Source organism: Macaca mulatta, chromosome 6 (assembly GCF_049350105.2).
Source record: "Macaca mulatta isolate MMU2019108-1 chromosome 6, T2T-MMU8v2.0, whole genome shotgun sequence".
NCBI classification, from domain to species: Eukaryota; Metazoa; Chordata; class Mammalia; order Primates; family Cercopithecidae; genus Macaca; species Macaca mulatta.
Window position 1 is genome coordinate 167,639,717 of NC_133411.1, and position 21,932 is coordinate 167,661,648.

The window sequence follows — 21,932 nt, forward strand, 5'->3', positions numbered from 1 at the left end:
TGCTAAGTGTTTAAAACATCAGCAAATCAAATCATGTAAACTCATATCCTGTTCTGCTGTCGGTTTGCTCCAAGCTTGATTATTTAGATGTTAACATTAGCAGTGCCTACACTCAATGAAAGAGATCAGGAATATACTCTCTCCCTGAGTTCCGGGATGACTTGAGTTAATTCTACGCTTCCTATGAAATAATGTGTGTTATTTGGCAGAGAATGCTCAGTGGTAACTAAATAATCATTACAGTGCAGCCAGTGGTAATTACATGGTAATTCACATTAACTTCATAATAAGCACTGTATTTTTCACTATATCCATCTGAGAATGAGGCAGAATCATAGTCTTTCATTTCTTTTTAATGCCACCCAAAATAAAAATAAAGTAAAATCATTTTAAGGGCAGGAGGACAAGGAGTATAATCCTGGTGAGTTAAGCTAGAGATTTCATTAAAGAAATACTTAAATCCATTAAGTCTAATTAGACATGACATCCCAGGATTCACAAACAGTAGTTCTAATAAACTCATTAAAATTTTTTGGCAATTTCTTCAGAAAATGGGAGAATATTATATTATAGGCTATTTTATTACATTAAGGTTTTATAATTTTATATGGGCTCTTCTCTTTTTATGTAAAAGCCTATGGAACTTTATAAGAATAGTTCTACTTAAATCAATGAGTCTTAAACAACAATGTGCTTCTTGTAACATGTATTTAATAATGCAATAAACTATTCTAAGTAGTACAGAATAAAATGGGGAGCACTTGATTCTGATTGGCTGAAAGATAGCAGGATATAGGGGCTCAATTCCTTGTAGCATTGCAGTGCACAATTTATACCCCAATCTCCGTTTACATACATATTATTTAATTTGGGCAATTAGGAAGTCCTGAAAGCACTTTCCTATTACCACCTGGATCCTTAGAAGGATTCACACCATAAATGCATCATATATAAATGTATAAAGCAGCCTTCTGAGAAGAAAGCAGTGGGAACAACTTTAATTGAATACTTATATTAGAGATTAAATTAGGTCTGTTTTTAAATGAGCTACCCTTAATTAGCTGCAGTTGGAAAAGGGGAATAGATATAATTTAGTTTTTACTCTACTCACTACCTGTAGCATCAATGGACAACTGATCCTTTTTGGCTTTTCACCAATAATTGAGTGCCTTTTCAGGAAGGCCTGAAAACAAAATCTTTTATTTGAATCCCAACACAAGCCCCAAATAAGGTTTAGAGCAGAAATCCCTTATGTAATACAATCTTGATTTTTTTTTTATGAATTGGGATATGCCACGGATACATTGAATGATACCCTCCTCGCCTCTAACTGCAGTACAAGCCTAACAACACTTTCTGGACTCATTCATCGTCAGCCAGTCAACCTGCCTGTCTGGCATCAAACAGTAACCAACACACTTCACTGAGCCAGGCACACAGCACAGATCTCTTCTCAGGCAGGTTTTAATCTTATCCCTGATGACCATCATCTTCCAAGTAGTTCTCTCTCATTGGCCCTTGATGGTTTGCTTCTAAACCCACTAAGCAGAAGATCACCAAATAAAGGCTTTTACATCTTATCTCCTCAAGGACCACCAAGGGACTGAGGCACAAAGGAGGGTCCACAGACATTTTGTGGCCAAGAGGCAATTTCACCAAAAGTCTCCACTGGGCATTAGATTATAAAAGTGCAGCAGGGACAGTATATTTGGGTGGACCCCACTAAGTCCTTCCCCAAATGGACCCAGGGAATATGATCCACCAGTTCCAATGAGGTCTTCCAACAATGTGCTGGTGTCCGACATGCCCTGCTCTTAAGCTGGGCTCCCACAAAAAGATGAGATAAAGGACATGCCCTTAAACTGCATAATTCCACTTCACCCACGGTGAAAATGGCACTTGGCTTTTCTGCGGGGCTTTGATTTACTCAGAGATCAAGAAAAGCCCCTTCCTTTTTGTCAACAGACAGAACAGCATGTAAACAGATCAGAATAATGATGTCCATGACACCCTTTATGTAAACATATCACATATTGGAAGGCCCAAGGAATTAAGCATCTATACCACCTCACCCTTTCCTTGAGAGTTTACTCAAAGATTCATGAACTTAGAGAATTTAAGAGAGTTTATCAAATGACCATGGTGATGTTTGCTGATTGATTTTCATATACATTCAAAAATGTTATGTCTTTATATATTTGCATACTTGGGAATTATTCACAAAATAATTAGTAAATCCATTTATATGTGATCTGCTCTGGTTTTTTAAGCAAATTCATCCTGTGTTGGTTTGGGAAAGACCCTTCCCTTATCTAGGCCTCAGTTACCTCCTCTACAAAACGTTAGGGTTGGTCCAGGCTATCTCTGAGGACCTTTCCATTTCTAAAACTCAGAATTACAGGACAATGTTCTCTTGGATACTATTTTGATAAGATCCACCATTAATCAGGCACTTACTATATGCCATACACTGTACTAAGCTTTTTATATGCATGACCTTATCAAATCCTCACAGCAGTCCTGTGATATATTCTCATTCCCATTTTGCAGATGAGAAAACGGAGTCTCAGAATAGTTAAGAAACTAGTAAGAATTTGGGCCAGGATTCAAATTGGGATCTGTCATGATTCTAGAGATCTATAGTCATACAGTTTCTTTATAACTAGTTGAGTCTAAGGAAAATACACGTAGTGTGGACACAAGCTCTTGGCTGATAGGTGGAAGAAAAGGAATCTGGTGTAAATATCTACCACTAACTGAGGGACTTTAGCCAAGTCTCTAAAACTCTTTAAGCCTTGTTTTCACCATCTATAAAGACATCAATAATTTGGACAACTAGATTATCTTGAAGACTCACATCCCATATATTTATGGTCAGATTTGTCAATCATTCCTTCACACATTTTTTATGCATTGATTTGACTAATATTTATTGTGTCTCACTCCATGCTGGGCATTGTGAATACATTGGTTGAGAAAGACAAGGAACCGCCTTCAGGAAGCTTATATTCTAGTGAGAGACACAGGCTACACACAATGAAGGAAAGAAATAATTCAGATTGTATCAGCTGGTGATAGTGCTGTCAATAAAATAAAAGAACTACATGTACTCAAAGTGTCAATGCTGGGGAGGTAGCTTGGGGTTCTAGAAGCCCCCAGTCTAATTAGTGAATTATGTTCATAGAAAACTAAAAAGTGGAGTAAAACTGGGGTAAGTCCATTTAGTAGGTGTAAAAATCTAAGATATTGAAAGGTATAATCAACTACCTGGAGGAATACAGATCTGATATCAGACCCATCACTAGATGGCTTAAATGACCATAAATGAACCACTTCACTTCTTTCTACACCTCATTTTTACACCTGAAAATGGGGCTAAAAATACCTGTCTTTCCTCATAAAGAACAAAAAAGAACTGATGAATGAGAAAGGCTTGGTCAACTATAAAAATGCATTTAAGTAAATTTACTTGTTTCTACAAAAATTAAGATGAAGAAAAGACACATAGTGTCAGTAGTCAGGCCTGTACTTTGACCCCCAATATAGAACATTCCAGTAAATCACAATTTTTTTGCTTTGATGCTAGTAATTTTATTAAGGAAAATTTCTAAACCTTTAGATAACCCTCCTATGTCTTCTGAACTAACGAGTGCAAATGTTTCATTTTTCTAGTCTTAAAAAAGTAGAGGCCGGGCGCGGTGGCTCAAGCCTGTAATCCCAGCACTTTCAGAGGCCGAGACGGGCGGATCACGAGTTCAGGAGATCGAGACCATCCTGGCTAACACGGTGAAACCCCGTCTCTACTAAAATACAAAAAAAAAATTAGCCGGGCGAGGTGGCGGGCGCCTGTACTCCCAGCTACTCGGGAGGCTGAGGCAGGAGAATGGCGTGAACCCGGGAGGCGGGGCTTGCAGTGAGCTGAGATCCGGCCACTGCACTCCAGCCTGGGCAACAGAGCTAGACTCCGTCTCAAAAAAAAAAAAAAAAAAAGTAGAGAATTATAAGCTTGCTGAAAACAGATTATTCAGAGACACCCCTTCATCTAAACCTCCCTACAAGCTCAAAGAGTCATCCTGGCCTCATTGACTATTTTAAAAATCAATTAAAACTAAAAGGAAATGATGAACGTGTGTAGAATGGGAAGGCCATATTCTGTGCAGATACTTAAATGTGAATATATTTTTGACATTAAACAAAGATCTAAATTAATTCCATATTGAATGGGAGTTGGTGCTTCCTGCAGCTAACCACCGAGGTTGATCCCAGGTGGCTCTGCCTAGCAAGTGAGGCCTTCCACCCGTGATGTAAAGAAGTTAACCACAGTTGATGTTAACAGGAAAAAGATGAACAATTACATGTGCCAGGTCAAACAGCAGTGGGTATGAGGGGAAGTCTGCTCTTCTGTTGTTGTTTCTGCTCATGATTTAGGGAGTACCAGTTTCTGTCTACCTCTCACCATTGAGAGATACTGCAGAAAACCTCAGGTCTGATATTAATGGGATGGTTTCCACCTGCACTTTCAGTACCTTGAATAATATGAGGCCCACGTAAAAGGGTGAGCATACTTTACTCAAGTCAAAAATACTATGTGGTACAGATAATTGAACTCACACCAAGGATTGCACAGGGCTGAGGACCCAGCAACAGGAAAGAAATATCAACATGCTGAACTACATATGGGCAGATCCCCTGCCCTCCAAAAAAGTTCTCTCATTAAATATTTGAGTATTTTTAAATCTCTCCTTTGGCAAGATGCTTTCTCAATTATGTTACTTTAAATTGGTGGGGGCATGAAATAATCATCATCAATGGTGGTTTAATAATGTTTACAGAGGTGCAGGAGTCAGTCAAGACAAAAAGGAGTAGAAAGTTAATATAAATTTAGTAGATTTTTAAGGAGACTGACCTCTCATCATTATAAATATTCCTCAAAACAAGCCTTTTAAATATCGGTTTTTAAAATATTGCTAATGGTTACGGCTTAGAAAAAAATTTCCAGTGAAAGCACCATGCATAGATTTAAAAAGACGTGTATCACAAACAACTTAGAAGAGACTATAATGGGAGAAAAATGGCTCTGACTTTGATTTAAAAAAAAAACTGATGGAAAAAATGAGTAGAAAAAGTTTGATTAATGGTGGAAACCCAAAATGCAGAAGTTATATTTGTAAATGTTGTAAATTATGTGATAGTAGATATGTACAAGTAACAAAACTTACATGTGAAATACTGTAAGTAGACATTTGATAATATATTGTTATCTATAAATATGTATATGGTTAACTTGCCCTGGAAGCTCAAAACTTCACTAGAAAAAAAGGGAGAACACCTTATATTTAGAATCACACTATATTCTGGCATAAATGATGTTAAAAATTCTTTAAAAAGAAAAGATATGGCTGTCCAATGATAGACGAATGAGGAAGCAAATTATGGTGCAGCCATCAGATGGACTATTATACACCCACTAAAATGCATTCAGGGAGAATTTGAACTAACAGAGGAAATGTTTAGTGTATAATATAAACAACAAAGCAGGATGCAAAACTATATAAACCTATTTTGACTCACTGATAAAAATGTAGGAGTATTATTTAGTACCTTCTCTGAATACCCTTGAATACTTCCAAATAGTTTATTGGGTTTGAAAACCAAATCATGTTATATCATACTAAAAAGATTAGAGGTTCAAAACTTTACAGTGTTGCATTACATTGGCAAGAATACATATACAGCTCAGTTCCTACCTTTATTGTTAATAGTTTTCCAATCCCTTACCAGAAATTTATAGTTGAGAAATGACAACACATCTTAAAGATTAAAGCCATGTGACAAATAGTTCATGTCCTTTAATAACCAAATCTCATGCCTTAGATTGTGAGAGCTTATCTGCCTCTTCCTTCTATATGGTTTCTATATTAGAAGTAAGTACTCAAAAACATTAACAGTGATTATCCCTGAGGGATAGAATAATGGATAATCATTATTTCATACGTTTTTGTATTTTAAAAATCTTCCATATAAGTATGCATTATGTTCACAATTATATAATTTGGTTAAAATATTTAAGGCTCCAGTTCCTGTCAGAACTCAATGTGTCCTATAAATAACCCCCCCTCTCCCATCACCAACAACCTAATTTCAGGGAATCAGGTAATTCCATAAATTAACAAGGTAAAGTAGCATGCCAGGAGGCTTACTCAGCGCAGGCTCTGGTACCCTTCACCAGGGTCCAAGTCCTGGCTCCTCCACTTACTAAATAACCCAGGAAGTCACTTCACCTGAGATTTTTGGTCTTAAAAATAGGCTAATAATAGAGCTTGTCTTTACAGATTCTCAGGGGTGGCACAGGGGGTGGGGGTGGGGGATTCCTTTACATTTAGCAATTGTAGAGAACAAGAAGACTGAGAGAAAAGATAGAGTTCGTGTGAAAAAAAAAGGTGTGGAATAGGAGAGAATAACAGGAGAAAAGTCAACAAATGTCAAAAGCCCACTGAAGTGGAAAACCAGAAGAGCGGGGAGAGAAAGGAGGAACTCAAAGCTCTAGCAGGAAATGCTGCTAGCCACAGAGGATCAGAGAGGGACTTACATTTACCTACATTTTGTTACAATTTTGGATTTGATTACGTTTCAGATATCATTAGGGTTTTAGATGAGTTCCATTTTAACTTATAAAAAGCACAGCACGTGGTGGGTCCCAGGAAGCTGGGCAGCGTGATTATGGAATCCACTTACCTTGGAGGTTGTTCAGCTCGAAAACAGAAGCAGTGCCACACTATATAGCTAAATTCTTTTGGGAGGTGGTCCCAAGCTCTCAGGACATCGGGTCCTTGGAGCAACACACACCCACTCAGTTGGGGATGGCTGATAAATTTCAGATCCTGACCCCAGATAATCCATGTGTAGGACTTATTGACCCTGTGCTGTGGGTTTTTCAGAAAGAAAAAGAGAGGAGAACCCAAATTCCAGGTGGCTATGCTTTAACATGAAGATAATGATATATCTCATTATAAGATTCTGCTGGGGCATAAGAGGATTATCAATGACTAAAAGTTGTTTTAAATTCATAACTCCCTAATATTTATGTATTTTCAAATGAAAAAACTATGATATAAGATGTAACTCTATTATGGTAATAAGTCAGATATATGCATAGGAAAAATACCGCAAAATATATATCATTAAACAATATTAATAGCTCATGTTTACTGAGTGTTTATGTAGAAGAAACTGGTAGGAAGGTAGGCAATTTCAATAATATTTTAATTATGTTTTATTGGTGCTTCCTAAATGATCTGAAATCAATATGTATAACTTTGCAATAAAGACTGAAAAACAAGAGTGAATGCCCTAGTGGGTTCCACGTCTCTCGGTTAACTTTAACAATGAACAGGACTGGCATCCACATCACTGCAAACACAGATAAGAAAAACGAATAGGCCGGGCACGGTGGTTCAAGCCTGTAATCCCAGCACTTTGGGAGGCCGAGACGGGCGGATCACGAGGTCAGGAGATCAAGACCATCCTGGCTAACACGGTGAAACCCCGTCTCTACTAAAAAAAATACAAAAAATCTAGCTGGGCGAGGTGGCGGGCGCCTGTAGTCCCAGCTACTCGGGAGGCTGAGGCAGGAGAATGGCGTAAACCCGGGAGGCAGAGCTTGCAGTGAGCTGAGATCCGGCCACTGCACTCCAGCCTGGGCGACAGAGTGAGACTCCGCCTCAAAAAAAAAAAAAAAGAAAAACGAATAATCCTCCATCAAACATTTGGAATACATCTTAGGAAAAGAGGAAAAGAAATTTAGAGTTCCGCTTCCTCCTCCTATTCCACAATATTAGAGGAAGTTTCAAGATATATAGTCAAACGCTGAAGGGTTAATTTATCATGATGCTCGGTTTAAAAAAAAAAAAAAAAAAAAAAAGCTTGAATACTTCCAAGTAGTTTATTGGCTTTGAAAACCAAATCATGTTATATCATACTAAAAAGATTAGAGGTTCAAAACTTTACAGTGTTGCATTACATTGGCAAGAATACATATACAGCTCAGTTCCTACCTTTATTGTTAATAGCTTTCTAATCCCTTACCAGAAATTTATAGTTTAGAAATGGCAACACATCTTAAAGATTAAAGCCATGTGACAAATAGTTCATGTTCCTTAATAACCAAATCTCATGCCTTAGATTGGGCGAGCTTATCTGCCTCTTCCTACTATACGGTTTCATTGGTAGGAAATACTTTATATCCCTATTACATGAATGATGAATGGCACCGTTGGTTATGGTCTGTTATTTGCTTGGCTGTAGTCAATATGTTTTCTTTGGACAGGGATTTCTGTGATTTATCTCTCTCCTGGCCTTATCACTTATTAACTCTGGGTAGACAGGAAAAAGCCAAGGTTGTATATAAGGCCTCGTGGCTATTTAGACCTCTAATGTCAGTGAAAATATCCCTTTTAATGATCCTGTTATACTAGCTACTCAAGTCCTGATTACACTCCACTCCAAATAGGAAATAAAGGTCATATTTCTTGGAAAGTATATATGTAAAATATGCAAAATAATATGCTTCCTTCAGACCAGCTTTATTCTTTGCAGAAACGGCTCTCATTCTATAGCTGTCACAGAAGTACAATGGTTACTTTCAGTGACTTTGTTGTTGTTGTTGTTCCCATTATGGCACCAACAGTATTTAACTGTACAAATGCCAGCAGATTCAGAATCACTGATCACATCAGCATACATCTCATCAGGAAAAATCATATTTTGTCGGGGGGAAAATAAAGAAGCTTGGGACCTACCCTTTGTATCACAAAAGCAAAAAGAATAAACACTCCCTCTGCCTTGAATTCTTTTCTTTGTGTGTAAATGGTTCATTTGGAGTCATATTTAAGACATGTGGACAGGAGCAGCCTGTGAATTTTTCTTTCTTGTTGGGTCTATTCCAATTAGGACACTGCTAAGGCAGAGTCTGCTTAGGCAGAGTATTCATTACCCAGCCCTCTTTCGGCTGAATCCTAAGTGAAAACAATCTGACAAAAAAGAAAAACATTCTTGCCTTCCTTTCTCCAATTCTTCCTGAGTTTGCTGAGGCTTGTCTTTATAACAATTAACATATGTATAGAATATTACACTGAGCAAAATATTTTCATGGCCATTTTTTCATTGATACTCACAAGATCCTTGGGATGCACAGAAAATGATGGCCCTACCATTAAGTTGAGGAAGACGAAAATCTAGCAGCTTTAACCCCTCTGTCTCCCTCATCCCCACATCTAACCCATCTCAAAGTCCTTTCCATTTTTCCTCTTAAATTCCTCTTGATTCCTCTCACTCCGTTCCATCTCCACTGATTGCCACCCAAATCAAAGTCACCAAACCTCTTTCCCAGACTACTGCAACGACCTCCTAAGAGGTCTTCCAAGATACATTCTGGTCTCCTATGCTTCTTGAAGCCAGAGTTAGTTTGTTCCCAAAATGTAAACCTGGTCACATCCACCTGTCGTTTCAGACACTTCAAAGCTGTCCATTGTTCTTAAGGTAACAACCAAACTCCTCCCCACGGCTTATAAGGTTTTACATACACGTGTCCCTGCCTACTTCTCACAGCCTTCTCTCTCACAGTTCTCCTCCTCCCTCTTGATTTGTCAGCCTCATGACAATTCTTTTTTTTTTTTTTTTTTTTTTTTTTTTTTTTTTTTTTTGAGACGGAGTCTCGCTCTGCCGCCCAGGCTGGAGTGCAGTGGCCGGATCTCAGCTCACTGCAAGCTCCGCCTCCCGGGTTCACGCCATTCTCCTGCCTCAGCCTCCCAAGTAGTTGGGACTACAGGCGCCCGCCACCGCGCCCGGCTAGTTTTTTTTTTTGTGTATTTTTTAGTAGAGACGGGGTTTCACCGTGTTAGCCAGGATGGTCTCGATCTCCTGACCTCGTGATCCGCCCGTCTCGGCCTCCCAAAGTGCTGGGATTACAGGCTTGAGCCACCGCGCCCGGCCGACAATTCTTACAGTCTTCCAAGGCACCGTGTTTCCTCCCATCTAGGGCCTTTTCATTTGCTCCCTCTGCTGGAAGACTCATTCCCCAACCCCATGCTACCCTCACCCTTCAATGATTGTTGGGTTAGCTCTTTGTCATCCTTCAAACTTCAGCTCATGTGATTTTTTCTGTAGAGAAATATCTCTCACTGACTGGTCAGGGCTCCTTTATTATGTGCTGATCAAAAGCACTATTTCTGTCTTTCTGGACACGTACCAGGTTTGAAATAGTAAACTTATGAACATCCATTTTCCTCTTAGTCTTTAAAATAAAGAAAACAGGGATTGTGTCTGGTTTTGCTCAACACTGTTTTAGGACTTGGCCTAGAACTGCTTTAGAACATTGCCTAGAATAGGACAGGCAATCCACAAACATTTGTGAGGTGAATGAATGAAGTAACAAAAGGAAGTGGTAAAATCAGAACAGGACACAGGTATTTTTATTCCTATTCTTAATGCCTAGAAAGAAACAATGTATTTAATCATAATCAAAGCTGGCACATACATAACATCAAACTCTAATGACTAGGTTTTTGGATTTTCAAAAAAATATATACCCCCTATCTGCTTTTCTCACTTACTTTTGGGGAGCACTCATACTGGACCAGGTACTGTCAGGATTGCATTACATACATTAACACTTTTACTCCTTAGATGAAGGTACTATTAAAATAGCTCCATTTTACAGAAAAGAAAATGAAAAGTATTTATAAGCCAAATCTCATTTTTTCATTTAAACAAACTATCTTCTATGAATGTAAAACTTCAAGTAGAAAGGGACAGATTCTTAATTAACAGCTCTTATTTACATTCCATATTATCCAGAGCACAAAAATCAATGAAGACCCATTGATCCTGGGCAATATGTCAATCAATTATTAGCACCTATTGCAAGTAAAATGCTGAGCCAAATCGCTTCAACATAGTATATAAAATAAGATTGAGGAAGAGTTTCTCTTTCTTCATGAAGCTTGTGGACTTTTTATGATTTGTCTACAAACAGAACAAGAGAGCTAAGGACAAAAGGAAGTGAATGATGAATGGGATGGTTTTAGCACATGGAGCAAAAGAGATTCAAGGACAGAGACTCTCCCAGTCAATCAAGATGAGTTACAGGGAGGACCAAAGTCAGTTCCGGAGCCTGTAAGCAACTTGTCCTAGGTCTCACAGCCAGTGAGTAGCAAAGCTGGGATACAACGCAAGACTCATTGCTGTCAGCCCAGGGTTCAGTATACTATACCCAGGTGGTCTGAGAACACTTCAGAGAGGTAAGAGTTTGAACTGGATCCTTCAGGTGAATCACCATATCCAAAGTAGCTAAAGTGAGCTGGAGGCACAGCAAGGAAACCGGTTTGACTGGAGCATCATAAGCCCTAGCCCCAGAGCACAGTGAGCCAAACATCGGGACTTGGGCTACATCTTACATACAGTGAGCAAAGAGGGAAGGTTTCTCCACAGGGTAATGACATGAAAGTGGCTTTTCAGAAGTGTACTGTAATGAAGAATTTATGTAAGAAAAGGCTAAATTGCAGGAGATCCATTAGGTGCAAACTCTCCACTTCTTCCCTAAAACTGATGACTTTGTTCAAGCCCAAAGTGGCAGCCTTCATTTTGTGGAGGAGGTTTCCAAGAATGAGAAACAGCTTTCTGGTGAAAACTCTGGAAGCTGGAGTTGAAGCTGATTATAACCTAAATACTTTTGAAGAGAGTTGGTGATAGGCTGTACTCCTGTTGCTAGGACCTCCAGAGGAGGGGCTGAGATAGAAATAAGAGAACAAGCATGTGTCATTCTCTAAAAACGTTAACACCAGAGAACTTATTAGCTGTGTGATGCATTCCTGCGAAAATATTTGTTTTAAGCAAATTATTACATTTACACTTATGCATTTCTTTTTCTTGCTACTTTGTTTACACTTTGCTCCTTTTATTTGGGGTTGATGGGTGTTGTTTCTTTAAACTGATACCTATAGTTGTGTTACTAAAAATCCCAAAAGACATTTCTTAGATTTCTAGGAAGAGGACAAGGATGATAAACAATCCATGGAAAATAGTTATTCCTGGTAGGGGCTCAGAAACAAAGGAATGAATCATAGTGGGCACCATTTATTAATGGAAACTACTAGTATCTAGCCTCATGCTAAATACAGTTCCGTGATCCTAAAACTTTACATATGTTTCCCTGATCCTAAAAACAACCCCAGCAAGGTATATTATTATTTCCTTATAAAGATAAAGTGACTGTGGTTTAGAGGCATCATATGATGTCCCAAGGATAACCTCTCTAGTAAATGGTAGATCTGAGAATTCAATCTATATCCATCATCTTGAACCTAAGCACTCAATCAGTATGCGAGGTACTATCCCCTTAGGAGTGAGGGAGGAAAGGATAAGGGGAGTAAAGAAAAGAGAGAGAAAGGAGTAAGGGAGATAGGAGAGATGGGAGAGCAACAAGAAAGTAAGAGGGATAGGGAGAAAAAAACGGAAAACTTAAGTCATAGTAAAAGCTGTCAAGTTCCACAGAGCATATGCAGACAAAATAGCCCCTCCTATGTGCAAAGCAATGTGTTATGCATTGGCAAGGGATGTGGAGTTATTTTGGGCACAAGGTACAAACAGGAAGTATTTCTACGAAGAATTCTCATTTTGAAGTTAGTTCACAGGCGAATACACAGGAATGTGGCTTAGTCCTTCCACAGGAACAGGAAATTGGGTGAAAAATGTTTAGAATTGGAAAAGTCAGTGGTAGAAAAGATCTGATAAGTGACCTATCCAGACATCTGAGTTGTTAGATGATCATTCATCAGGGTTTTCACCAACTTTTGGGGGGTCAGGTGGTGTACAGCTCTCAGGGTACCCCTAGGCTGCTCAAACCTTGCCCTGGTGGCCCATTCTTCCAGTCACATATTCCTCGAGATACAGAGACGTCTCTTACAGAAAAATAACTAGAATGAAAGCAAAACATGCATTTGAAATTGGCCACTTCTCATCAGGAAAACCAACTACAAAACTTTGAGGAAGCAGCTAAAGGTGCCTAAGAGTCTTTTATTAGCTTCCAAGACTACTTAGGGCCTAGCAGGAGAGATCACGATTCTAAAGGATCCAAGTCACTTAAAGACATAACAACTTCAAGAAAACAAGCTGTGAGAATAATAAAGGTATTAGGGAGAGCCCTTACATGGCAGTGAGGTTATAGTGGATTTAATTCCCACTGGACTGACTGACCAGAAACGATGATAGTGCTTTGAAATCAATCCTGTGATTAGATAGCATTTGTATTTCCTTCTCTTAGAAAGCATTTATTGAAAACTAAAGTCAGCCTTGCCCTACATTTACATAAGAATAACTGGACACAATAAAGTAAGATCTAGAAAGTGCTAGTGAGCTTTTCTGCTTCTAATCCAGTCAGGATTCACTTTCCAGAGTCTGTGACTCTTATCGGACAAACACAGGGGCATGGCACACTAGCAGCTGTGGATTCCTCGTGCATCTCTGGTCTGAAGGACCGATGAGAGAGAGATGTATGCTTGCTTACCATCCTTACAAGTGGAGTCAGCTTGCAGGCAATCTGTGCTTCGTCAGATTCTTCCCTCCCCAACAGGTCTGCCTTTATTAGTATAGATTAGGCCATGCTGTTCCTGCCTTTTTTCTTCTTTTTAATGTTATCGACTTTTAGAGACATTCACATCTACAAATGCCAACTCTCTCTTGCATACTTTAAAAACAGCAATAAGGCCTTAGTTTGGGGTGTTACTTTTCAGCTCAATAATATTTTTCAAGGGAAAAATTCCAAGTGATATTTCACTAAGAAATAAGAGAGTTAGCTCACCCAATCCAGAAAACCAAGTCTCACATCTTGAAATACTATGGATGTTAAAGAAAATGAAGTGTGAACTTCTGTGGGTGGACAAAGGAGGGGTGCTGTACATTTACAATGATCCGAGCAGTTGTTTGGATACAAAGAACAGAGAGGTTTTATGAGCCATCTCTATACCCTTACTAGTAAGTGGTGACAGCAGAGGTAAACTGAGTGAATCACAGAGGCCAGTAGCCCCAGCCATGAACAAGTAACGCATGGTGGAGGCATTTAATGCTAATGATCAAAAGGTCCGTGCATAGGTCACCAATGAACACAGATTCCCTTTCGTTAGAAATGATGTGATGTCATAATAACTGTTAACAGCCAAGTAACTATACCAGAGGGGAAATCGTTGTGCCAATCTCTTCAGATTTTTATTTTTCCAATATGGGGAGAGGTTAGAACTCTCTCCTAGAATAATTAAAAAAAAAAAAAAAAAGTTTCTTATCTGGTGCCCACAGTTTGAGGCCAGATCACCAGAAGCATTTTTTCATACCTTAAATTTCTCACAGATGTACACACGTGCATATGCGCCAACTTATTGCTCTTATCCTTAACTACTTTTCTAGACTTGAAAATCTGACACTTTAATCTTAATTCCAGTGTGCTATAGATTTTCTAAGATGTGATTTCTTAAATTGATGGCAATTTTTTTTTTTTTTTTTTTTTTTTAGTGTTTAAAAAAACTCCAAATATTGATGGATCGCTAGCTCTTTTCTTTTGAGAACTTAAGTAATTTAATGAGGGTGGTTTTTTTTTTTTTTCTAACTTTTATGGCCAGGTGGCTCTAGGGGATATTTTGTTGAAGACTGATTAAAAATAATTTCTTCTAAATGAGACCTGACCACAAAATGGAACCATTAATGGGCAGGGACGTTGTCACCAAAGCGGAAACCATGCCTGATTGCCTCCTGTACCTCCCACCACACAAGCATTTTCTTCTTTTTCTTCTCCTTTTCTTGTTCTTAATAGCTGAGTAAATAAGCAGCCAGCGAGGCCTAATGTTTTCGGCCAAAAACAGAGTCCAAACTTCTCAGAGAAAACATTTGGCCTCTGTGGTTTTGAAATATGTTCCAGAACACCGAGTTCAGTGGGGAACATTGTGAAAAACTCCCATCCATTGGAATGATGCTGGGGAATGTTACAGTATCAGGAGTTTCAATTGGTCCTTTTCCTGCAGCCCCATAATGAGACTTGTAAAACACACACACACGCGCGCGTGCACACACACACACACACTGCTATGTGGAAGTTCTCATGGGAAAAATGAATGGCAAGAAATCCTAGCTTTAAAAGAAACAGCTAATCTGCTAGTTTGATTGTTCTTCAAAACTTATGCTGAACCAATGAGCCTAATTAAAAACACTTGGCCTACTTCTATAAAGCATCATAGCTTTCTCTATGCTTCGTTTGTATACACCACAAAACTCCAGATAGACTATTATTTTTTCAAGTGCTCACTAACAAAGTGCTGACTTTGTTGGGATGGCTGAGCTAATTTCTTGAACTCAGTGTGAAACCTTAGCTAAACAAAATTGCGGTAATTTTCCTTAATTTGTAAAAGTGATTGGAGTGCAAACAAAATTTTCCTCTTGGGTCAATCCTATAATTTTCAATTAACTAAAACTAATCGTCAGGCAGGCACCAAACCTGCATTTTGTTTAAAGGGCTGGGAGGCATTTCCAAGGGTCAGGATGCATTAATTGTTTTTATAATTTCAAGGGGGAGAGAGAGAGAGAGAGAGAGAGAGAGAGAGAGAGAGAGAGAAACTGGGTGACTAAGAAGTACGTTTGGTTTTACTCCTAATATTGAAATACAAGGGAAAGATTCTCTGAAGTAAAATGTTACAGAAAAATAAAAGTCGTCCATTTAATTGTATTGTTATAATTATGATTTGTTAACTGTTATCCCGTCACTGCTCTGTTATCTCTTTGTGTGAAAGCAACTTCCGCTCTGTACTTAGTCTGGCCTTGTGGTCTTTTACTGAATGGAAAAGGAAACCTGGGACCAGTTCATGGAGACAGTTACCACTATCCAAGGATAACTGACACTAAGCAGAGGACCCAGAACCACACTGCACTTGTGGTTCTTTGACCAGCAGCATCAGCCTCACCTGGGAGCTCTTAAGAACCACAGGATCTCAGGTTCTGCCTAGACCTACTGCAGCAGAATGTGAATTGTAAACGATCCCTGGGTGTCTGGTTTGCACTTCACAATCTAGGGATCTCTTAGAGTACACATTGGGCATTCAGCCTTTATACTTGATGTAATTCCACAGCGATGCTGCCTGGTTCTGTCTGTCTGATGGGAGGGAATTCACATTCACTCTGAAACCCCAGCTTCTTGCCACAAGGCAGATCCATGTGCCAAGGCTGTTTTGGGAGGACAAAAATGCAGCATACTTGGAAAGAAGGCACCAACCCAGAATTAAACATGAAAACTACCAATTGTATGTAATACAAATGCGGTGAACAGGCTAGAGGAAAGACGTACTGTTCCTGAAAGCACAACCCTACTCCATAAAGCAAACAAACTCTAACAAGGTGGCTTAACATCCAGAAACTCAGGATTATCTACACCTCTTTTCCCCTTCTCTTATTTTTCATGGGGCATCTTTAGGCATCCAATCAGTTATTTCAACAGATCCTGCCATTCAGCATGGACACCTAGATGAAATCTTAATACAATAATAAAAGCACCATGTTTGCTCATACATATGGTAAAATGAAGAAAGAAAGCAGACTTTAACTAGATTGTAAAATAAAATATATGCTTTTAGACATAGAAGACAAGGGGAAAGACCCCATAGGACCAAGGCAGTTCTGTGCTCACCATCTGCAGTGGTTCTTACCTGTGTAAATGAATCTGCCTGGTGTTCCTTTGCAGAACTGCTTAGATTTGTAGGACAGTGTGACTTCCACAACACCAGGGATGTGCCGAGGAGGGGTCTGCACACGGATGGCATGAGGAGTGATCAACTGGAGGAGACATTTGGGGGGAAAAATTGTCATTTCAATATTTAAAACTTCACAGTCTTCCTAACAGCTCTCCATAAACAAAGCTTTAAAACACATAATTAAGCTGTCTATGTTTAAATCCAATCTTGATGGAACCTGCGTGAAAGACACTGACAACAATATTTACAAATGCTATGAGTACAGCCATAACGACATTATCTGGGTTTGCCTACATGGCCGGCCCTCTGCTTCCTGGTTTGAACAGGGAACCTGGCCTAATGAAATGATTTATCTACTACAGGATATCCTTTGGAAAATCTCTGAAGCAGACCAAATCAGAGCCGAGCTTTGCCATGCCTCTCCAGAAGTTGATAGGCCTGGTGTTTGAACTGAGCCCGTCAACATGTGGAAAACACAGAAGTAGGGAAACAGTAGGCCAAGGCACTCTGATTAGCTGCAGTGTGCACGTATGAAGTACCTCTGAAGACCATTTGGTAACTACCAGAGGCACAATCAAAGAGCTTAACAGGAGAAAGAAAAGAATCTGCCTCCCTGGAATAGCTTATGGATCTGGCAGAACTAAGGACTCTCCATAAAAGGGAAAGGGAAAGGGAAGGCTGAGGAGGCTGCGGAATGATCACTGGTCCATTATGCAACGCCACGTGCACAATGAGAAAGTTCATTTCTGAACTCTGCTGGCAATCAGATTACACTATGAAGCAGAATTTATTTTTTATTACTCTTATCTTTGTTTACATAACTAAAATGTTATTAATGGCCATAAAACTGGCATTATCTGGTTCTTTGAAAAATCCAGCCCTGGTATTTGACTGGTTGACCTCTGATGGTGCTGGATTCTACATGTTCTCTTTCTATGGGATTCTGCAAGTGTCCTCTTTGACTCCTTTCAGATGCAGTTAGCTCAACATTTGCGGTATTGAGTCCACTGCATACAGTGGATAATTTATACAGTATACATGAGTTTAAACTAACATGTTTGTGCTGTTCTCTCATGGGAATAACTTAGAAAGGGCTCCTTATTTCAATGTGCAAACCAGGCCCAGTTCAAGTGTTTTTCCCAGAGAATCACAGATAACACCATGAGAGGCTGGATACAGCCCATGGGTCCCCCAACTGGATAAACCGTTGTAACACCAAGTCCTAGGGAAAATAATTTGAGAAAGTTGTTACTGCTAAAGCCCACAAGTAATTTATATCAAATGTTGCTTTCTGAAACAAAGAAAAAGTCATAGCTGCATAAAACCATTTTAACTTAGCAATTACAAATGCCTTATCCTCTTCCATAGAATACATGGAGCCTTGGCTTATTTGCTGAAGATGCACAAAAGATATTTCAGTAAGGCCATGCTTGTGTGGAACCCCTGAAGACTGAGTTCATCTCCATGGCTTAGTGTTTTCAAAGGCTAAGGTTTTACCCAGCAAAACACACAAAAAGGTTTCTTAAAATTTTGTTCTATACAGGAACAGAAAACCAAATACTGCATGTTCTCACTTATAAGTAGGAGCTAAGTGGGAGGTACTCATGGACATAAACATGGCAACTACAGACACTGGGGACTCCTAGAGTGGGGAAGGAAGGAAAGGAACAAAGATTGAAAAACTATCTGTACATTGCTCACTACCTGGATGACAGGGTCATTCGTATCCCAAACCTCAACATCAATATGCCCACGTTACAAACCTGCGCTTGTACCCCCTAAATCTAAAATAAAAGTTAAAATTATTTAAAAAGTTCTATTCATATTGTTAATTCTTCCAAAATGCATTGTATGCTTTTTAAAATAAGTGTGTATAATTTAACTTACCCTTGGTAAATCAAGATCATCATTTAGAATACCCTATATTCTATCTTGCTGTAATATAAAAAAGCTCTGAATGACTGTTGAGGCATGAAGAGCTATTTATCCCTGTACTAAATGGCTCCAGGTTTCTAAGATTTTGAAATTATTTCTCTTTTATTCTGCTTCTTTGTCTTTTTTTTTTTTTTTCTTGTTGTTCTTAGCACCTTCTAATTTGCTCGTGTAATCTGTAAGCATGGAGATCAGGAAATCGAGTTTAATAATATAGAGAGAATAAGATAAGAAAGAGGCTCTGAAGGGCAGTGAAAGATGATCTTCCCCAAATCAAGAGCATGTTAATTTTTGAGACACTGTTACTGCAATGTTGGGAACTAACACTTGTTGAGTACCCAGGTGGTATCTACCACATTGCTGGATATTTTACATACAAACACTAATGGGTCAGAACAATGACTGTATTTTTATCCTTTTTTTTTCAGGTGAGAAAACAGAATCTTAAAATTAAGTTGCTTGCATAAGCAACTTTACCCTTGTCACAGCAAGTTACAGCAAAAGGTAACACTGATGCAGTTCAAAAAAGTCACGGGACAAACACTTCCTTTGTAATCATAGAGAAAAAATTGTTCATATGGAAACTTTTTAAAGGTAGTAACAAACTCAGTTTTTTTCTGATCCAAGGACTGTGTGTGTGTTTTCTGTACCCATGCTGTCTCCATTTTTCATTTATTGCCTGGTTCTTTGCCATGCTTTTGGTAAAGGATGATCCATGTTGTTATATTTCAAATAGAAGGTATGCTTCTAATTTTAACGTGTACTTGGGATATAGAGTGCCATTAACTCACAATAATACTGATAAGAACTTTCAGCCAGTTAACACTTCACCTGCACTCCTTGTTCTCAGGGGAAATAAATTTTAAAAGATGGAAATATATTAGTAAATAGATGGATGAAGATTCTTTTTAAGTATAGGGACTTAATATGTATGAGTTGCTATACCAAGGAACAAAATTCATGGGCTTTATAAATTGATTAGATATGACTGCAATGAAACTACAGACTGAGAGTGAGGCTTTAGCATAAAGCATTAGGCTCAGGAAATGCAAACAAATTTTCATTTACAATTTCATTTTCAATTTTAATTAATTGCCCTAACTAAAGCAGAAATTCCTTCTAAACAACAATCCTTCACAGATGAGGTAGAATCTGAATCATAATTAGAGAATAAATTTGTTGATGTTTTCCTAGCTGTGCGTATTAGTCTGGGAAGAATCTCTAGCACTGACACATGATATTGATGCTTATGGAGGAAAAACATTTTAGCTAACTTTGATCAATTTGAAAGCACTGGCTTATTTACTAATCACTCAAAGAACTGTAGAATTTATTGCTGGAAGGAATGTTAGTGATAGTTTAAAGCTAATCTTCTTATTTGACAGCTAAGGACACAAAAATCTAGAAATGTCTAGTGGCTCTGAAAATTGACCCAACATCCTAGAGGAAGGACAGGGTCTAGATCTAGGGTGTAGATCTCAGGACCCACGAATCACAAAATACGTTTCACACATTATTCCAGCCTGGTTGAACCCAAGGCAGCCACTCAAAGCAACAGAAGGAGGGAGGGCTAGTCTAAGTTTTTCGAACTTTTATCATTGGACTATCACTTTCTTAGTTTTGTCATATCTACATACCACCTATACAATCACATACTTAATATTTTAAAAAGTTATTATCTTTTTATTTAAAAATCTTATTTTAAAAGAAAACTTTATGTCACTACCATAATTGGAAAACTGGTATCAACTGCAAAATAAGAAGGTATTGTAGCTAGTAACCTTGAAGTTCATATGATATAAATTCTAGCTAGATATTATTGACAACCTGAAGAAATTTATTGAAAAGGGTGATTAGCTAGTGTTAAATGTTAAAGACTTCTTTGCCCTGAGACTTTATCCCTTTAATAAAAATCAGAATTATGGAATAAAACAAAAATTAAAAGAGAAACAAAAGGAGTGATTAAAAGAGAAACCAAAAGGAGACTTTCTCACAGTGTGATTCAGTTCTATTTCATGTCTGTGTCAAATCTAAAATTGTCTCCTGTGCTACCAAGGTCCCATGCCCATTACTTTGGTAAATACTGTTCTAAGTGATTAGAGAACAGATTTCATTCTTTGACGTAATTTCCTTAAATTATAAGCCAAACAATTTGGGCTAGAAATAAATATTCTTCTGAAACTCTGTAGCATCTGACACTACACTCTTTCCCTTTTTGGGACTCTCCATTTTCTTGTGTGACAATAATCATAAGACGTAAGACTTGCAAAGCGTCTGATGGTTTACCAAAGCACTTTCATGTTCACTAATTTTTAAAACTCATGTTTGTGGTTTATGTATTTCAGATGAGAAAAGTTGATGGTCAGGCAAGTTAACTAAAATTATTTGAAACACTAGGATGAAAACCAGTCTCTTATACCTGTAAAGAAGTGTTTTCCAGAGATCTTCTCTTATTCATTGATTCCTGGTTATTTTGATTTTCTTCATTTGCTCCACTTTCCTGTCAACTTGTTAATTGTAGAAATTTCACAAGTTTTGTCCTTTCTTCCCTTCTATTTGCCTAGCACTTCTTGATTTCACTCATTAGCTCAACCACCTCAGCTAAACTGATTTCCAAATCTACACCTGTAGACTTGATCTCTTTGGCTAAGCATCAAACTTTTATTAGCAACAGAGTAACAGAATCTCCTCCAAATAAGTCTTCTTGCCATCTCAATCTCAACATGACCCAAGCCAAATTTATCATCTTACTACCTCTGAATAAATATTTCTTGTTTTTGTGTCTCCTGTCTCAGTTAAAGGAATGTTAGCCTTTGAATTACTCAAAACAGAAAACTTGAGGTTATCATTATTTCTTTTTCTTCCTTTATTTTTCTTAAGTCATATTGATTCTGCCCCTAACTGGGCCCCAGTGGCTTTTCTGTGCTTCTTGTCTTTCTCCTGTTCAGTCTGTCACTCCTTCTTACACTATTACCTAGTAGGAAAAATTGCCTTCTAAATGGTCTCCCTCTACCTCTACTTTTTCCATCATAATTATTTTCTTCAAATACAATCTCATCATATTATGCCCTGCCTCAAACCAAACTCTCATCTGCCCCCTTTGCCTACTACATAGTTCAAACTCCTTGACAGGATAATATTAAGGGTTCACCAAGGCTTGATGGCCAATTTTCCTTCCTAGACACACTTCCCACTTTGCTTTACCACATTCTGGAGTAA

General features: G+C 38.4%; 1 protein-coding gene across 21 annotated transcripts in view; it reads right to left on the minus strand.

Moving 5' to 3' along the window:
* The window catches only part of EBF1 (EBF transcription factor 1), a 412,068-nt gene that overhangs the window by 65,307 nt on the left and 324,829 nt on the right, over positions 1 to 21,932 (minus strand). For all 21 annotated transcript variants that reach the window (XM_015141336.3, XM_015141335.3, XM_015141334.3 and 18 more), the window contains one exon: positions 16,737 to 16,863. In XM_015141336.3, the coding sequence (XP_014996822.1) occupies positions 16,737 to 16,863 (127 nt within the window). The remainder of the gene's footprint in view (positions 1 to 16,736; positions 16,864 to 21,932) is intronic.